Genomic DNA, 20,642 nt, shown 5'->3' on the forward strand with positions numbered 1-20,642 from the left:
CACCAGCATACAGGGGCTCCACAGGAGGATGAATTTCACACGTAGCTTCATTAAATCCATCTCCCTGCAAGACAGGAAAAACAATCACCCAAAGCAGCTAGATTATAGTGACACAATCTGACACAGAGCCAGATGACATCTTCTGATTTTATTTGAAGTTGACACCTTGAGACAAGGCGTAACAACTGAGATGATCACACCAGTAAGAAGGTAGCAGGGACCTTCGTGCCTCCCTCCTCCCCAACTCCAGTGCAGAGTATTAAAAATAAACCAGCATAGCCTAAAAAATTGCAGAAAGTATTTAAGTCAGAGTGGGGCAGGGAAAGAAAGAGAGAGTCTAAAATTTGAAACAATAAAGACTGTTGCTAGAAACTTATTTTAGAAGCTTCAGGAGTGACGCAAGGAAGTCCTCAATATCTAGTGAGTACAAATAACCACTTTCCAAAATCAATGGTAGCAAGTTAAACATGCACAGTTTTTATTCCTTGTATTTTCATGCAAAATATGCAATAGTTATTTCCAGTTCCATATTTCCAAAGTCATGGGAGAAAACTAATTATCACAACACCCATAGAGTTTTGCTGATTAACTCCACAATGAGTGCAAGTTTCCAGCCCTGCAGAGAAGTCCTGATCCCCGTCTTACATTTCAGCAAAGAAATGAAAGGGCTTAAATCCAAGAATGAGTTTCCCAAGAACTTTAGCCACTCCCATTGCTTAATTTTTTCCTTATAAAGTGATGGCTCAACCTGTAACTAGAAATGGTATAAAGAATCTGATCTGAGGAAGCTCAGATCACTCTTCAGACTAGAGAAATACTACAAAGCTGTTACATCCCCTTTTACCTGATCCATTAAAGTAAAATAGCTTTCATCTGTATTACTGCATATCTCATAAATAAAACCCACAGTGCTTCAGTTTAGAATGACATAATTTATTCATATAATTCACAAGTAGTTGGACACTACTTAATCTCCATATGCAAGTGATTTACACAAACATATAATACTAAAATTGATTGCTTAGAAGGTAAAAAATACCATGGGTATGAAATGCCATGGCAGATGCTGTTCAATATACTACACAATCTTAGTGTCAGACACTTTTATTCATTTATGTTTCTAGAAAAAAGGCAGTTTGCCATTTTAAATTTTTTTTTTTTTATAAGTACTCTGGGAAACTTAAGTGGTTTTGCTCTAAACCTTCTAATCAATTATTTCTCCCAGTTCTTAGGAACTGAATTGACAACCAAAGCAACATTTCAGTAGTTCAAAAAAATATATAGATTTTTGCTCCCCTGAATTCACCAAGCACAACGTGACCAAATCATGTTGCCTTCCAACATGCGACACAAAATACTAACCCCTGTATATTCAAAGGAATGTGCAGGAATTTAGACCGTGCTTCAGCATGGTGGTGGTGGTGACAACAGCCCAATGATATAATTTTTGGCCCCTGCCACTATCCAGTAGTTGTGAGCGTTTTTGCATTTCACTGTGAATGTATTAACATCACCAGACCATTTGGTATTCATGCAGCTGTGGAGTCTGATTGTAATTCTGCATAAACTCTTCTCACTGAAACTTGTATCTCATAAGCCTCATTAATTCTGCATTAAGCATATAATGGCTGCATGGAGAAAACTGGACTTTAATGTGTTTGCCTGCATCAGATTAAGTTACACGCATTATCTTCTAGACGAGGTCCAAACATATAATTTGCTTGAAATGCCAATAGTTATCTTAAAACATACGAAGAAGTTAAAAAGCTTTCACAATACAAGATCCAGCTACTTATTCCACATATACAAAAACACAGCTAGAGAAATACAATTCAATTGTTAATGCTGAATTATGAGGAAAGTCTAAAAAAATAGAAAAACTCTGATACCCGGACATCAATTTAGAATGTAACACTGTATAATGCGGCAATATGAGCACCCATTTGAAATGAGAAGTCCCCAACAAGAGAAGCATAAGGGGACCTAGTATGTGTGACAAAAATAGATGAATACTGCACCAAAAACATGCATACAATCTCCATGGTCATTCAGTATGCTAGTGATGGTCTAAACAGTGATCTAATACAAGAGCGAGACAGTGTTTCCAAATAAAATCAAGTGAGTAGCTACATATTGATTAAACTTTCTGATGCAGCAAAATGAGGGCACAGAGCCATCTCTGGGTTCTGGAGCTGTTTCAAGATTCGCTTGTGAAATTTCTCTCTGACACGATTGAACTCCATTATGTCCAGTGGATCCTCTTCAATCCAGAATTTGTGGAATTCATGCATTAAGTAGCCTGCAAAATAATAAAAAAGGAGAAGAGCTAAATACAGTAAAGATCACATACAAAATTAGAAAGAAACCCACAGTTCACAGTTATGATTTACACAGAGAATTCTGGTCACTGAGGTCTGACACCTCACAACACTATGCAGGGACAAGGCTAAACCCATTTTGGACAACCCCAAAATTTGATAAATATTATACACTGGCAGAACTTCTCACAATAAATACAAGAAGTCACTAGCTGCCTGGACATATGGATACATGAACTAAAACATTAAATTAACAAGTGTAAAAGCAGGGGAAGATACTGCTGATGCTGCTCCACCAGCCTTTTGTTCATATTCAACTTCTGACTCACAGGTATTTCCTCATGGGAATGTTGCTTACTCTCCACTAAAAGAGTGTACTTGTAGGTAACTTAACAGTTGCCATCATGTCTTTCTGTATTAACACTTCTTCCTCACGCACAATTTTACCTTGCGTGTACATGACCTTGCTGGAAATGTTGTTTAACACTCATGCCTATGATCCTGAAGAGGTGAATAAGGTGATAGGCAGAACCACTAGCTTTGGTAAGACCTCCCTGTTACAGGAAGAAACCTGATTCCAAAGCGGGTTTAATACACAGGCATATTTAGTATTTAGTTCTGTTCCGTCCTTGGACAGGAAGATCACCGACAGGAAAAGCATTACACCCAGCACTAGGGCTTCAATGACCTGGACCCCATCTCTTGATCCCAGCTTCCACAGCAGATGAACCATTGAAGAAATATAATCTTTCATCCCAACACAGCAAAACGTGCAGGTAAGTTTTCTGTATTCCAGAAAGTGAGGGTGTTTGTTGTAAAAAAAACCTTAGTTGCGTTTATGCATTTACTTCTATTGTATGACAATTACAACACACTTCTAACTTAGATTTCATGATACATTTGCATAGTTATATTTTTTCCCCATGAACAATTTGAGAAACTTCATTCAAAAGGTATTTTAAGTACATCTTCAAACCTCTTCCATATATTCCAACAGCCCCAGGCTGTTTCATTCCAACAGATGTTACTTTCAAAGAAAAGCTCAGTAAAACCCCTTTTTTCTAAAATCACTATATAAAATGTAAAACACTGTTAGATCTTCACCCCCCAAAATCTAGATTTCCAAGAGGTACCTTCTGTACTTCAGCAGTGACTGTGCTGAGCATGCCATTGAGCAATGAAGTTTCACACATTGCTTGTACAATCAGAGAAGGCAAAAGAGCCCACGAGCAGTGTGGCACATGCAATTCTCAGCCTTATGTGTGTCCCCATGGCCCAAGGGAACAGAAGGGTGCAGATGAGGTGATGTGGTGGTGCAGCATTTAGGAGATCCATGTAGTACAACCATTGTGTTCCTCTACCAGCAAGGCTGCTGGCTGGGCAATGTAATTTTGACTTTCCAGTTCAGTCAGGCAGCCCGTAGGCATTTAATGGAGCCTAATGGTGGTTGGGTTTGAAGGAAATTTGAAGGAAACCTAGAATGACTGCTGTAGGGAGAGGAGAGAAACTGCAGGAGATAAGATCAGGGATTTGTCAGATTCAAACAGATAATCTCTGGATGAATCATCCTTGCTCCAGGAAAGTTTGTCTGTTGATATTTTCTGTACAATAAAGTCCATTTGATAACCTCAAATTTTTCATAGGATAATCTCAAGTTTTTCCTAGGATGGCAGGCAGAGTGTGTAGGAACATCCACGAACTTTACTGGCCTATTACTACACCAGATACCCGTGTAAGTTTTATCCTGCTTCGTAACTCATACAAGCCTGGGCTGTAAAGGCAAGAGCTGTCAGTCGGCATCATTATGATGGACTGGCCATGCTGGACAGCAGACACACTGGTCCCAGGGCACAGTCCCAGGCTTAGCCAGCAGAACAGTCCCTCCTGCAGCCAAAACTTGGGCAGTAGCAACAAGACACTGTAAAGGTACTAAAACATGTCTCTTCCCCCCAAAAAATTCAGTGGTGGGGGATTTTAGACATGGCAGGAAACCAGAACCAAGAACAGGATACAGAATCATAGAATCAGTTAGGTTGGAAGATACCTTTAAGATCAAGTCCAACCATTAATCTGACACTGCCAAGTCCACCACTAAACCATGCTGCTAAGTGCCACATCTCCACGTCTTTCAAATACCTCCAAGAATGGAGACTCAACCACTTCTCCAGGCAGCCTGTTCCAATGTTTTACAACCCCTTCCATGAAAAAAATTTTCCTAATATCCATTCTAAACATCCCCTCTCAACTTAAGACCATTTCCTCTCTTCCTATCACTTGTTACTTGGGAAAAGAGGCTGACGCCCACCTTGCTGCAACCTCCTTTCAGGTAGTTGTAGAGAGTGATAAGGTCTCCCCTCAGCCTCCTTTTCTCCAGGCTAAATAACCCCGGTTCCCTCAGCTGCTCCTCATAAGACTTGTGCTCTAGACCCTTCACCAGCTTCACTGCCCTTCTCTGGACACACTCCAGCCCCTCAATGTCTTTCTTGTAGTGAGGGGCCCAAAACTGTACACAGTAATGGAGGTGCAGCCTCACCAGTGCTGAGTACAGGGGGATGATCCCTTCCCTAGTCCTGCTGCCCACACTATTTCTGACACAAGCCCAGGATGCCATTGGCCTCCTTGGCCACCTGGGCACACTGCCAGCTCATATTCAGCCAGCTGTCGACCAACACCCCCAGGTCCTTTTCCACTGGGCAGCTTTCCAGCCACTCCTCCCTAAGCCTGTAGCATTGTGTGGGGTTGTTGTGACCCAAATGCAGGACCCAGCACTGAGCTTTGTTGAACCTCATACAATTGGCCTCAGCCCATCGATCCAGCCTGTCCAGATTCCTCTGTAAAACCCTCCTACCCTCAAACAGATCAACACTCCCACTCAACTTGGCATTACCTGCAAACTTACATTGTCTGAAAATGTACTGAGAGTGCACTTGATCCCCTTGTCCAGATCCTTGATAAAGATATTAAACAGAACTGGCCCCAATACTGAGCCCTGGGGAACACCACTTGTGACCAGCTGCCAACTGGATTTAACTCCATTCACCACCACTCTTTAGGCCCAGCCATCCAGCCAGTATTTTTACCCAGCGAAGAGTACACATGTCCAAGCCATGAGCAGACAGTTTCTCCAGGAGAATGCTGTGGGAAACAGTGTCAAAGGCTTTTCTAAAGTCCAGGTAAACAACATCCATAGCCTTACTCTCATCCACTAAGTGGGTCACCTTGTCATAGAAGATGATCAGGTTAGTCAAGCAGGACCTGCCTTTCATAAACCCATGCTGACTGGGCCTGATCATCTGGTTGTCCTGCATGTGCCATGTAATGGTGCTCAAGACGATCTGCTCCATTACCTTCCCCGGCACCAAGGTCAGATTGACAGGTCTGTAGTTCCCTGGATCCTCCTTCCAGCTTTTCTTGTTGATGGGTGTCACATTTGCTAACTTCCAGTCAACTGGGATCTCCATGTTAGCCAGGACTGCTGATAAATGATGGGATGTGGCTTAGTAAGCACTTCTGCCAGCTCCCTCAGTACCCTTGGGTGGGTCCCATCTGGCTCCATGGAATTGTGTGTGTCTAAGTGGTGTAGCAGGTTGCTAACAATTTCCCTTTGGATTATGGGGGGCTTCATTCTGTTCCCCATCCCTGTCTTCCAGCTCAACTGGTCTTACTGTTAAAGACTGAGGCAAAGAAGGCATTGAGTACCTCAGCCTTTTCCTCATCCTTTGTCACTATGTTTCCTCCCACATCCAATAGAGGATGGAGATTCTCCTTAGCTGTCCTTTTGTTGTTAATTTATTTATAGAGACATTTTTAATTGTCTTTTACAGCAGTAGCCAGATTATTCCTAGTTGGGCTTTGGCCCTTCTAATTTTCTCCCTGTGTAACATCAAGACATCCTTGTAGTCCTCCTGAGTTGCCTGCCCCTTCTTACAAAGGTCATAAGCTTTCCTTTTTTCCCCTGAGATCCAGTCAAAGCTCTGTTCAGCCAGGCCAGCCTTCTCACTTGCCAGCCTGTCTTTCAGCACATGGGGACAGCCTGCTCCAGCACGTTTAAGATTTCCTTCTTGAAGAATGTCCAGCCTTCCTGGACTCCTTTGCCCTTCAGGATGATGGCCTCCCAAGGGACTCTGTCAACCAGGCTCCTAAACAGGCCAAAGTCTGCCCTCCAGAAGTCCAAGGTGGAAGTTCTGCTGACTTCCCTCCTTACTTCTCCAAGAATCGAAAACTATCATTTCATGATCGCTATGCCCAAGACAGCCTCCAACCATCACATCACCCACAAGTCCTTCTTTGTTTGCAAACAACAGGTTCCCTAGCTGGCTCACTCACCAGCTGTGTCAGGAAATTATCTTCCACACATTCCAGGAACCTTCTAGACTGTTTCCCCTCTGCTCTATTGTATTTCCAGCAGACATCTGGTAAGTTGAAGTCCCCCACAAGAACAAGGGCTAGTGATCATGAGATACGGGAGCCAGACCAATCGTACTAGACATATCCATTCACAAGGCCACAAGCACATCAGGAATGTGGTGAAAAGAAAGCGTAACTCTTCCAATGAAAAGATGACCTGAAGATGCATAAGTGGATATTTAGGTAGATACTTATCTGTCTTTTTTTTATTTATCAAGCTAACTGCCAAAGACAAAAGCCTAGCAGCTAAACTGCCCAGAGTTCCTACCAGCCAGTCTATCTAGGGCAGCAACCCAGAAACCAATGCAAAAAGCAAGAGCCCTGTTACAGTATATCTGCTCACACGAGTCTTATTATATAGCATCCTTGTTCTGAAAAGCCTATACTATTTAATGAAAGAGATGCACAGAACACTAATATTTGCCATTTATCCAGTTAAGCAATAGAAAAATATTCTAGTTGCAAAACAACAAAAAAAAATCTGTTACCTAAATAGCCAAACTTAAAAAAACCCCAAAAAACAGAAGAAAACCTTTGTCATTGTCATAAATGTGGAAAACAGTGCATTTTGACTTCTAATGTTTTTTAATGTATAGGGAAGAAACTGATAACTAGAAGTGTTGCTCCCACTGTGCAAGGATGCACAGCAGGTCTGTGCTGCAGGAGGGATGCTCAAATACAGGGGGAAGGGCTGGGAAAGCATTATTTTGAGGGAGGACAACTCTACTGAAGGGTGGAGCATAACACTTGAATGTAGATGCAAATATTTTAAGACAGTTGGATTTATGGAGAAGCAATCTCCAGAAGCTCTTTAAAGTACCTTTAGTTTATTATTATTATTTAAAACCAGTCTAAGAAGATAGGAATGTCACTTGTTCAGGCACTTGGTGGTTTTTTGTTTGGTTTTTTTTTGGTTTGGTTTTGTTTTTTGTTTTGTTTGTTTTACCTCTTGGTTTGGTAGTGGCATCCATGACAACAGAACTGAATGCAAGCATCCTAAAGACAGGAGAGCAATTAGCATATAGTTTCTGTGCTGTGTCAGCAGATTTTTTTTTTTTTTTTTTAAAGTATGGGTAGTGAAAAAGGGTTTAGCAGGAGTACAAATTCCATATTTCCCAACCCCCTGCGACTTACAGAACGTCTGCTGAAAGTGAGTTAGTGTTGGTGCTTCTGGAGCAACATTGTAGAAATGGGTCTTCAGAGCTCCACTCACAAGCAGGTTGTATGCGAGGTCTGTTATGTTAATGCCCACGATAGCAAAAGAATAGCTGTAAGAAAGAGAAGTAGCAACATTTGTGCAGTTTGTCTTCTTTCAGCACACTATAAGAAACACTGATGACACTGATACTGCAGATTTTGTGTGCTGCTGAGGTGTATTTATTCTCTCCTTCATAAGCTTCCAAGGTAGGGGGGTGCAAAACAAGAAAAAACATTTATCCTGCCTGCTTTGTACACTCTAATGACAGCGTTTCCCTTGTGAAACATATGGTCACAGTGAAAGCAGGAGTTTCATCACTGTGCCAGCATTTTCAGTGAGGCAGCACGGATTCATTCCTGCAGAATAAGAACAAGCCCAGGCATCCCTGTGCTCCTGCGCTCACCTCTGACAAAGGGCAAGCACTCCACACAGTGACTGTATCTGCAGGGTGATCCATCGTTTGCTATTTTAACCCATCTGCCCCACTGGAATTCATTACCCACAGTTAGGAACATCAGGTTTCAACAATCAGTCCTATAAAGACATTCATATGGCTAAAAAGCCTGTGAAGAAGATCCAGCTGAGTCATCTCCAATTTCTTCCTAACAGAAAACTAGATACACAGGCCAGAAAACAGGCAAAAACCTAAATCAGAGCATGCTAGAAACAGAAAATCAGACCAATGAAGCAAATTCCTGTCCTGCTAAGAGATATCAACAAGGAAAGTATATTCAGGCACAACAGAACTCAGAAATTGGAAGTTATTTCTTAATTTGTGAGCCTGTTGCATAAAGAACTTGACATTTCTGGCAGTGACTATTTCCCAAGAAAACATACAGTGTCCCACACTGACATTTAGTGATAAAAGCAAACTTGTTCCATGATTTTCCCCCCCCCCCTCCTCTAAACACAGCTGTCTTCTGTAGGTTGTCCTGAGTATTTTTTCAATTATCACTATCAAGCAAACCAAAATACTTTTCTTTAAACTTTTTTTTTCCCCTCCTGAAATATAAATCCTGAAGTTTACTGCAATGTGAGGTCTAATGGCAAGTTTCACAGAAAAATGAAATATGGGCATTAAAATGTTGTATTACAGATTTTCAGGTACACTCAGAAGGAACATCCAGTTCCACACTCATGAATAATGCAGCTATACCAAACCCACTGCTTAAGAAGAAAACACCTCACTACTATTTCTTCCCTATTATACTTTCCTGAAAGCAGATCAGAACCTGGCTCTGACAGTAAGAAGTGAGACTTAATCACGTTATGTGTCAAGAAGAATTAAACAGATATTCATCACTGCACTATTCATAGCATACAGAGAAAGCTTCTCCTTGCTACAACATCTGTGGGTTATTTTTCATAATTCTTACTTCAAACTGTTTTTCCTGTAATCTTTGATCAAAATCAAGGCATGGTTAAGACAATACATATTAGTATGTACACTGAAGTTTCCTTTAAAAAGTAACCAGGAAACACCTTTTTCCCCTCAAATATACAGCATCATTGTTAACTGCTGTGTTTGTGGAAACTTTAAAAAGAATTTTAAACTTACCCGATTGCTTTATCAAACTTTTTTTTCTCCCATTCGGCTTTGCTGAATTGGCTGAGGGGGGAAAAAAAAAAAAAATCATCCAGATATTGCCATGCATTACTAATCAATAAATATCTTCTTTGCATTTCTTTGACATTATAACATTGACGGAACACAATATTTTACCTCTATTGATATGGCTAATCACATTTAACTCTGCTTCTGACCAAACAGATTGGTATAAAAAGACTTGAAAGGGGTAACTGGCTTTATAGCTTTGCTGATAAACTTGTCTCATCATTACAAAGTATGTGCCTATGTCAATGCTCTCAGTAAAAGCCAGTTATTTTCTACATTGACCACCAAGATAATCTACTTCAATTAAGCCTGAGCTATACAGAAAGTTGAAAATATTACATTTCTTTTAACTAATAAAAGGTAGCTTCAACCTTTTGTGTTTTCAAAGATATACATGACACTCATCACTGGAGGCATGATTCACCTGAGGCAGCAAACATGAAAAATACTCCTCTGATAGAAAATTTTTATGTCCAGCCAAATTAGAAACCACTCAACAGCCAAAACCAAGGAACAGTATTTCCTATTATTTGACACAATAATTCAGAGCTTTTCAAGGACACACAAGGTCTCTCCTTTAAAAGAAAATTAGTTAGGAAACAGATTGATTTTAGACTGAATTTCTGCTGTTCAGCAACAGTTTTATTTAAAAGAGCTGTTTGATGCAACCAGTCAGCCGACATCCCACTAACCAGGTTTTAATCTACTCAAATGGAGCACGTTTAGCAGAAATCATTGCCTGCATTTGTCACCAGCTAAAAGCAGGCATGGAACCAACCCTAACCAGTGGGCTACAACTTAGATATGCCTGTGGGTGTTTTGCCTTGGTAAGGCAGATGAGAGTTTGCAAGCTTTAGATCCCAAATTCTAGACAGCTATGTATGAAAGAGTTGTTCTTGGACTATACTTGAACTACAATAAATATATATTACACTAAATACAATCCCATGAGCTTCATGTAAATATAGTATTTAAAAATTGTTGCCATTAAGTATTTAAGATGCTAATAGGTTCATATCCATCCTGACCTGAGCGCTACCAGGTGGCATGTGTGAGGACAAAACTTCACCTCCTAAATGGCTTAGTGTATAGGAATATATCAGTCTTCACTCATTCTCTAAAATCTTAACCATCTTTGTAGGCTGTGGCATAACATCAGTTAAAAAACCCTAAGCAAACACTGGATAATAAAGGTTGTACATGTAGGATGTGGACAAGCAATATAGTTCAACAGATATAGAAATTACATTCATCATGATCACACTGGAAACCAGCACAGCTGTTGAGCAACCACACCAAGAACACCACCACAGGCACCATCAGCAGCATCTATCTTCTGCTGAATGCTCTTTCAAGGAACAGAAATTGCTCATGCTCACACAGCACTCCAAGACAGCCCTTGGTAATCAAACATGTAAATGAAGAACATTAATGTGTTCGAAGTGCTTTTTGTCACAGAATTATCATTGGGAACTCAACCACGAAACACTGAGGAGATGAAAAACTTCACAGGATTCAGATGTGGACCTGCTATACGGATATCTACCATTACTGGCAGAAGAAAAAAGTATTTTAAGGCAACTGATTACTATATAACTGTCTAAGAAGCATTCCTCCCCCCCCCTCAGTTATTATGGAATAAATCTCCTTTTCATAAATCATTCATGACACAAATTTTTTGCCGCTTGAAGGTACCTGATCTCTCAACAGTCAGGACAATGGACTAGCCAGATTAGACCCATCATTAGTCAAGGTAGACAGAGTATGTGACTCTAAATAAAGGGACTCTTCAACTGTGCTAACAAGTCCTTGGCCTAGACTACCTCTGATTATCAAGTCAGTCACAGCTGTTGTGACCATAGTGGCGCTGCTTAGACTTTTTTCCCCACAAGTAAAAATCACACAAAATTTGTTTGTTAAGCCTGGTACTAAATAACTAAAATACAGTGCTTTAGCTACATCAAGCAAGGTTGATTTCATTCTTTATATATAAGCATGCTCAGATGTACCCAGTGTTGCACCATCAGCTACATTTGTATTAATTCTGGAGAAAGGAATATGGATCTCTTGGTGTTGCAACAAAGACTTTCAGTTTATAACATCCCAAATTGCACTATGGTTTGATGTTTATTTACATGTAGTGTCTCATAAAACTAAGAGAAAAGAAAAAAAAATACCTTAGTTCCTTCTTAGTGACTTCCCTTCATTATGAAAAGACAAAAGAATTAAAAGAAAGGTAAATAAAAATACAAAATCACTTGAAATTAGAAGTATAAGTGAAAACATTTAACACTAAGTTTAACTGTTTCTAAGATTCAGTATACAAGTTTGCCTCTTCATCAGTTTTCAGAATCAGTACTTAAAAAAAGATTGCATGTGGCAATACCCAAGCATATGCCCAACAAAAAGAAAAGAATACAGCCCCCTCCCCCAGACACCAGTCAGCACAGTGCGCTCTCAGGTTGTTTTTTCTGGTCTCAAGCATTACCTGTATTTAGGCTGAAGAGAATCAGAAAGAACTTGCTGAGCTATCTCAGTGTCCCATTCAGCAAAATACCTGCAGATATATGTTTAGGGTGAATTGTTAAAGAAACACAACAAAAAAATCATCTTAAGCCATATTAAGCTGTCCATACACATCCTTTTAAAAGTTCACTACATGTGTTATGCAGTAGGAGTATCATTTAACATGTTAAATTCATTAATCTACCACTCAGACCCCCAAAATGAAAGATTAAAGCAGCCTCAAATTACAAGTGCAATCCTATAAGCGTTTAGCGAACGTGTGTTACCAGAGTCCCCTTTCTACCCACCCTACAGAAAATCAGTTGCTTATTACTAGAGCATGTTGGCTGCTGAGCTCAAGAGAAAGCAGTTCAGGCTTCTTGATCTGGCAGATTAATTAAGCAGGATAAGAGTCATCACAGGAGACTAAGAAATGAAATATATGGTAGGGATTCAGCTCCAATGGATGTTCAAAGCCAGAATCAAGAGTCCAGATCCTCAGCTAAGCTTTGTTAGAGAACGATATACGGACAGTGGATGATTTATGTCCTTCAATCTGTAAAAGCAGGAAATATTTCTTTTTCCCCTCATAGGGAGAGGTTATTTTACCAAATGTTTCTATAACAGGAAACGGGCATTGATTGACCCTCAAATTACCAACCACAGATATGGTACCAACACTGGAGTGCATGATACAGAGGAAAAGTGATGTAAACTCACTGCTTAATTTTGAGTATCAACAGAAATTGAAGTAGTCCAACTACAGAAGTCTGCCATCAGTGGCTGCATTTGAAGTGTTTTGCCTAAGAATTTAGCATGAAATTCCCAAACAAGAAAGCTGAGCAGTAGCATAACCCTCCCACCTACTCACTTCCAGATCTACATATTGATGAAAATATACCTTAAGGTTTCTTTGTTACGGGAAGAGAGTCCTAACTTACTATGTCACAGAGAAACTAAAAAAAGGGTTTAGCCAGCAGTATTACTGAGTTGAATTAGGAATACCTAAAGAAAGGAGACCCCTTTGCAAAGAGAACACCCCACCCCACCCCACCCCCAAATTGGGCTAGCAAATACATTTTCAGTTTTTTTATATGAAGTCCCTAACACTTTTATAAATTATTCCCACAGACTTGCTAAGAATCTTCAAGTAATGCTGTTTTTCATTACTTCAGACACACATAAACCCATTTACAGAGGAACATACTTACACCAAGTTATATAAGCCCAGGAGACCCATCCCTCTAAAGTCTGTTTTAGGATCGTCACCTTGGAAACCAATTTCGCACCACTGCTTCGAAATCCGAGCTTTCAGTGGTGAATTGGGCTTCAAGCATTTCCACAACTAGAAGGATTACAGGTAAACCATAATTAAACTTTCACACATTAGTATGGCTTTTTCTTCTTTTTAAACCAAGCTAAGTTCTGACGTAGCATCACTGCATTGCTATCCCAGCAACCCAAACCTAAAATCAAATTAAATTCCTGGAGGTGAGGGGAAATCCCAAACCAATCAAGAATTGCAGATGTTTCAGCCCTGCAAGGCCCTTCTGACCTTATCAGCAGCTGCTGTAATGTCTCACACAAGGACTTGTTTTGTTCACACTTTGTGCATCAAACTAGTGTCTGCCTCCATAAGCACAAAGATAGGAACGGGCTGGAATTTGGTTGTAAATCACTGACAGAGTGGCAGGCAATCAGCCCTCAGGTCCCTGTGGCTCTGCAGCAATCTTTTCTCCAGCATCTTTTGCAAGTCTCTGGAAGGGTTATAAATCAAGGGTGCTGACTTGGCTACCACAGTGCTGAAAAGCAAATCAGAGAACATTAAAAAAAAAAAATCCATACAAGAATAGCATGTGCCACCTTCATATTTAACGAAGGGGTGAATCATTCATTGATCTCACATAAAAAAAGGACAAAGTGATTTAACAAGCCAGATGCTCAGCTGGAATAAATCCACTTAGCTGCACTGGTCCAATGACTTTAGGGCCTAAATATCATGTTGCTAGGCACCTAAAAGCAGCCTAAATTGACATGTCTGACAAATACATACCTTTCGGCACACCTCATGTGCCATATCACAAACTCACCCTTTTCAAAGTGTATTAAGAAATCATGTGTTCTCCATAAACCACGAGTTGGTGAGCAGGGTCTCAAGAAATGTACTTAGATAAAGCCTACCGCAAGGGAAAGAGCTGTATGCACATTTCCCAAATAAAAACCCCAGTAATCGTATTAATTTTAGCAACTCTAACTGCTTTTAAAATGAAGTGCCTTAGGAAGGTTAAAATTTTAATTATTTCATTTTGCAATGACTGCATAAAGCATCATTGTTTAAGTCATATTTGCTACCTTTCTTGTTCATCCATCAACAGTAAATACAGTATTATTCATTAGTTCAATCACATTAAGTTAATCTTTCTCTCATTCATAAAGTGCCTTCCTGGTAAACATGAATAAGTGACAGACATTAGGAACCTGAATTACCTATTGCAGAGATCACTTAGCAGAATACCTAGAAGGAATGAAAATCAACCAGCCTATTCTTCCCCAGCGTGGGTTGGAAACCAAATTAAACCTTGGACGTATTTCCATTTGACATGAGAATTCACAAAAGCAAAATGCCTGCTGCAAACAAGTGCTAATACACAGGTTACACTGGAGGCAGATGGTGAAACTGATACTTTCTTCAACATTACAAATTTTACAGCATAAACTGCACTGGTTAATCTCCCCTCAGACAGGCGCTCAGTTTCCCTTCTGTTTTTATTCTCACGCAGTTATGTTTTTCAAGCACTTGCATGACTACACATCATTGCTGATGTGATTCTCAGGAGCATCTAAGAACCAGGACCTTGCCCTCACAGGTTGGGTGGCCAGGAAGGAGACCACAGCCAGTTCTTTGGTGCTTCTCACCTGTGATCCCACCCTCAGATCCAACTTCTTGCACTCTGGGCAGTGTAGATGCCCGATGTATTTAGGAATGTTTTCCTGGTGTCAAAGGCCCTCATTAAACCTGCAGCCAGGTACCCGGTATTTTCAGGGACCAACACTGTAGGCTGGCACCTGGATCACCCACCTCCAAGACAAAGGCTTCTGCACTGGGTAAATCTGCATGACCTTTTAGTTAAAACCCATCCTAGTTAAAATCCCCAGAAATTTGCATGTTTGGCTGCACAGGGGCAGGACTTGAACAGGAATCCATCTGATCCATTCCACCTGGTGACTAGAGCATTCCTTCAAGAGGAAGCTCTGGATTTTGACGACTCCTGAGCAAGACTACCACCTCCCAGCAAGGAGCCAACCTTTGGAGCCAAGACAGCTTTCCAGACACCTGCAGGAAGTCTTTCACCATTTGATGCGTTTTTTTTAGAAATAGTTATTTGCATTGGTAAGTGCTTATATAATATACCTACTGAGATTTTTGGAAGTACCTGGAAGCCCAAGTAACTAAGGTAAACTTTCCAGAACCTCCCACTGTAACTTCTATAAAGCACTACACTGCAAGCTAGAGTGTGGAAGACAGCTTCATCATCATGTGCTATAAAAATCCCAGCTGAAGTCAGATGGAGGCAGAAGCACAGGTTGTATGTGTTTTCAATACTTTTGTTCAAGATAATTAAGAAAACCTGAAGCATGTAGTATCTTCTTATAAGACCTCTAAAAATTCTGTAACAAGGCATTTTGATTGTAGATAAACTCATTATCGCTATTCTTTGTTTCTTGCCATTTCTCTGAAGCATCTCTCACTAGCTACAGTCAGAAACAGGATCAGAAAAAATTCTGGGACTTGCTATTAGACTATTTTCCACCCCCTTCAGTCTTTCCTCAACTCCTTTCTAATGTAAGAGCTCTCTAGCTCTCCCTCTGCTTATGGCTTCAAGATTATGTTCCTGAAAAAATACTTTCATTATCTGCTCCAGTGCAAGGCTTTCCTGAAAACATGAAGTAAGTAAAACCCAATTGGTATGGTTTTCATGACTGCATTTATTATCTAAAGAATGGTTTCATTTTATTTTCGTTTGAAAATATAGTCAGTAAATATAAATGTGTAAGTCATCATCTCCCACCCTTCAATCCCACACAATGAAAGCTAGAGGCTTGTCATTGGGATACACAGACAAGGTCTTCAAAAATAGAAGAAATGGAAGAAAAAAAAAAGTTTATTCTGGTTAAGAGAGAAAAATACCCTTCTCAGGCTGAAGAAAGGTGTACTGAAGTAGGACAAAGGGCTATTTTTTCAGAGCTCATAGTGTAGAGCTGTTATCTACAGTAAGAGTTGGATATCCAGTGCCTAGATATAGTCAACCAAGACACACACGTTCATCAACTAGGGACTGAGCTGCTTGCTTGGCAGGTGTTACACCCAAACCAGATTAATATGCTGTATAGCCTTATCTTAAAAGAGGTACACAATAGAGGAAGGTGACGATACCTCTCAATGTTTTAAAAAGGTTTATAAACTAGGCCATTTGGAGCTGACACGAATAAAGGATGCCCTCTAACTACCTCTTAAGCACTTACCTTCAGAAGCATTTCCTCATGTTGCGGATTCTCCGAATCGTACGGCTCTCTACGCAGCTTTTCAACCTCTGCAATCAGATTTCTGTACCCCACAATCTGCAGCAGGCATGCCTGAAGAGATACTCCCAACCTGAGGGGGGCAGGGAAAGCAGCAACATAATCCAACTTAATCATATGTAGCCATGAAACAATACTACCACATACATACCAGTTTAATTCACATGAGAAATGTTACAGCAATGAATTGACAGTCTAACACTTTAATGACAATGGGACAATTTCCAAAAGATCAATATTACATTAAACAAGGTCTTGTGAAATGCATAGCCTTATTTAGGGCCTTCCTTAGATTATAAAATTTGGGATTTTTTTTTTTTTAAAACTTTGACAAGTGAATTTTCACATTTAAATCTCATTCTAACTATACACAGCAGCATTGAATGCCTGCAACAAGCACATCACTGAATCTTTCCACTCATTCAAATGGCAGCTTCTCAAATAATGCCCCGAGACCAGAGATGTGAACTTGAAAAGGGGCAAGGGGGAGACGAAACTCAGCAAAAAGCTAAAAATATTCATTTTGCTTCTATGCCACAAAAGCTAGCATAAAGAAGCCAAAACCCTGAAGTAATATAGTTCAGAGATCTGTCTCTAGGCAGCTTTTTTTTTTGTCTCATGTTAAGAATCACCATAATGGCTCTCTTTTCGTTATAATGTAGATGTTTTCTTCTTACATTTCCTGATGAATCATTAAAAAAACCCCACCAAAAACCAAACTACACACATGAAAAAAAATCACCCCAAAACCAAAACAAAAAACCCCACCAAATGTGTCTTCCAAGGCTTTAAATTACAACAGCTTATTTGGTTTTAGGTTAAGATTTAAAATTATAAAATACAAGTTATGCAGTATACAACAGCCATGCTCATAAGAATACTTAATCATACATGGGAATAAACCCTTTAATTTTTAATAATGTCTGAAATTATCTGAACATCTAGTATGAATTTAGAGGGTACAGCTAAATCTGTACATTCATTCCTCTATGGAACACAGGCTCCACTGATAATAAGCTGCACAGGTTCCTCATCTGTCTTGTTTGATATACTGAAACATTTTGTTTATTCCATAATACTGTTAAACTTTGAGAATAGGGATTTTCATTGTTTATCTTTTGAGATTAATCTACAGAATCAGAGATGTCATCATTAGGCCATTTCTCTTGCTGCAGTTTCATGCCATTTGTGGCTATAACCCTTTCAGAATAACCTATGCAGTGTTTTTCTTCCTTTGATGTTTGGGTTTTTTTGTTTTGTTTTTTAACATGCTTCACTTGCTATACCCCACAGTTTTACAGAAAGGCTGCATTTCAAAGCTGAAAAGCCTGACAAGACTGCACGTGAATTGCTGTAGTGCACCACTGAACCAGAGCTATAATGTTTTTAACTACTATACAAACTCAGAGTAGATTAGAGCAGAACAGCACAGGCAGTGGCAAAGCAGAGCAATTTTATGTTAAAAAGAGTAATAATTTTTAACTTCCAAGTTGCACATCACACACAAAGCAAGTCATGTTTGTGCTTTATCTAGAGCCAGTCAAATGCTCCGTGCAATGTTATTCATGGGGGAATGGTGGATGGGTGAAATTAGTTTCACCACTCTTATTTTCATTAAGTTTTTGCTCTCCTCCTTGCCAAACAGAGGATAAGGGTGAGCTGCTGGTGCCCCACATCTCCTCCCCTGCCATCCCTGTGCTGGCAGTGGCCAGGAGCAACCAGAAGCAACCTCAGAACACAGGACTAACCTGCCTGGAGTTGCACCCCCACTGCCCTCAGCTCCAGGTGTTCCACCAGATGGAAGCAAGTCCAAATTGGGGAGTATTTCATGGACTGCTTCCATAGTTAGTGCAAACTGCATGTGTCACCACCTGGATATTCAACCTACTTGCTCCCACCACTAAATATACACACATCTCAGAGTCATTGATAAAGAGAAGTTACTGTGAGCCTCCTCCTCTTCAGGTCATGGCAGCCCACAGCCTTCAAGAACAGCTCAGTGCAAACAGCCCTGTGATGCTCTGCAAAGGCGCTACATTAACAAAAATGACTGCATACGGATTTGCAGAAACACATATAGTATGACACATGTCCCCTTATCCTTACCCCAGGAGATTTCAAGTCTCTACTATGTAAGGGAAGGACAGAGTTTCTGAGCAAGACAGTCTGGATGCAGGTTTTTTATGTCCAATATTAGGCTAGCCAATGGATATTCCTTAATCCTAAAGAAATAACTGACTTGCTTTTGCTGAAATTTCTCCAGAAAAACTTCAGTATAAAATAAATAGCTCACATGTAAAAATTCAGTGCAGATGCTTAACGTTTAACAGAACTATGATTAATTTAATATAAGGCGCAATTCAGTGGCAGGGTGTGTTTCTATGTATGTGGCACCACCTTGCACATCCCAGGTCCCCACATTCCTCACTTTTGAAAAGACATTTCACCAAACTGAGGAGGAGCATGAGGGGGGATGGGATGGGAAGGAAAGACTCAGTCCTGTAAAATGTTGAGTGCAAGGGCTCTAGTCTAAAAACAATTAAGCATTTTTCCATGCTAAGCATATGAACATCATCTGGATTAAACAAAAAATAGTTCAGTTTTTGGTTTTTGTTTGTTTTGGTTTGTTTGGGGGCTTTTTAATATTAGGACCAGATCACTCAAAATGTAACTTAAGGTCTGGGGACTTGATACAAGCAAGCAGAAATAATTTTCACCTCTGCTCTCTCTCTCTTCTGCAAGACAGCATTTCTTCAGAGGCCAAAGGCAATGCCATGAGGAGAATCAGATGGTGATCTCTGGTGTCACACAACATACTATTTTAATTAATTCCTTATTTTTTCTTGGAATTATTCCACCCAGTTACCCAAGGGTCCAACACTAAGAAGTGAGTACTTGAGTCAGCCTGATTGCTAACACTGCAGTTACTGATGTCCACAGGCCAGGCTCTGAGCTGTGCACATTTACATCCTGCAGTTTTCCCTCATGTCACCTTCACTAATTTTGCCATTGCTGATTTTTTTTTTTTTCCTTCCCTGAATTTCAGCTATCAGCATCCTGTGCAATACAAGACTGCCAGAGCTGTGACACCCTCCTCAGATGGGCAGCCTCAGTGAGGCCTTGCATCCATTTGAAGCAGCTGCTCCTTCATCACCCTCCCTTTGGAGGTAATGTGGGCAAGGTCCTGTGAAGAGACACCCTGGAAAAGCTCTGGTCCCACTCCCATAAAAACTTCACAGGGCTTCTCATCTATGAGAATGAGATGTTCTCTTTATTTTGTTTCTCTCATTTTCTTCCCTTCTTTAATGGCTGGGTTGCCATTTGTTCAATTCAGGTGGACAGTGGTCGTGTCCACAACAGTTGTTTCTCTAACTTGAGAGACACCCAGGGTATTCTATTTCCTTCATAATCAGTGAAGCCTTATTTTAAGACTACCCAGTTACTATTCTTTTCACTGGGGGGTAGGGTTGGGGCGTCATTCCCGTAATGAGACAAAAAAAAAAAATTTTACAGTTTTCCAAATGAGCTTTTGGGTTTTGTTGTTGCAGCAAGACCTTGGGATCACCTTACCTGTTTATGCTGTTGACCACTTCAAGAAAAGTAGCTATCAATTTATGGATGCCCATTTTGGATTATGTACATCGACTTCAAGACTGGGAAGTGAAGTGAACATCAGACTGATCACCTGAATAATACAACCCTCAACATTTCTCTCACTGATTTCTGACCTAGACCATCTTGTGCCTTAAGCTAGGGTCTGAGAGGTAAGGCAATCACAAAAGCATTATCACTTACTCTTGAAATACACACTTGTAAATTTAATGGTTTGTTGTCAATCTCTTCTTACCACTAAGATCTTGTAGCGTTACAAAAATATCAGCTATGTTGTACCATTAAAACTTGCATTTGGATAATTAAAGGCAGTTTTAAAATGTAAACCAGTATACCGTTTATATCAGTTACAACAGGATGATTTCTTCCCACTCGAAAGACCGCATACAGCCTTGCTAAGAAGCCA

At 40.2% G+C, this 20,642-nt stretch overlaps 1 protein-coding gene across 7 annotated transcripts in view; it reads right to left on the reverse strand.

Moving 5' to 3' along the window:
- Positions 1 to 456: 456 nt before the first annotated feature.
- ELMOD1 (ELMO domain containing 1) overlaps positions 457 to 20,642 on the reverse strand; it is a 49,904-nt gene continuing 29,718 nt past the window's right edge. For 6 of the 7 annotated variants that reach the window (XM_074816137.1, XM_074816134.1, XM_074816139.1 and 3 more), the window contains 7 exons: positions 16,568 to 16,697; positions 13,255 to 13,388; positions 12,027 to 12,095; positions 11,716 to 11,739; positions 9,482 to 9,532; positions 7,860 to 7,993; positions 457 to 2,299 (listed from right to left, as the gene is read on the reverse strand). In XM_074816137.1, the coding sequence (XP_074672238.1) occupies positions 2,127 to 2,299; positions 7,860 to 7,993; positions 9,482 to 9,532; positions 11,716 to 11,739; positions 12,027 to 12,095; positions 13,255 to 13,388; positions 16,568 to 16,697 (715 nt within the window). In that variant the 3' untranslated portion in view covers positions 457 to 2,126. The remainder of the gene's footprint in view (positions 2,300 to 7,859; positions 7,994 to 9,481; positions 9,533 to 11,715; positions 11,740 to 12,026; positions 12,096 to 13,254; positions 13,389 to 16,567; positions 16,698 to 20,642) is intronic. The other variant, XM_074816141.1, reaches the window with a different exon arrangement.

The sequence above is a fragment of the Strix aluco genome, chromosome 2 (assembly GCF_031877795.1).
Source record: "Strix aluco isolate bStrAlu1 chromosome 2, bStrAlu1.hap1, whole genome shotgun sequence".
In the NCBI taxonomy this organism is placed as follows: Eukaryota; Metazoa; Chordata; class Aves; order Strigiformes; family Strigidae; genus Strix; species Strix aluco.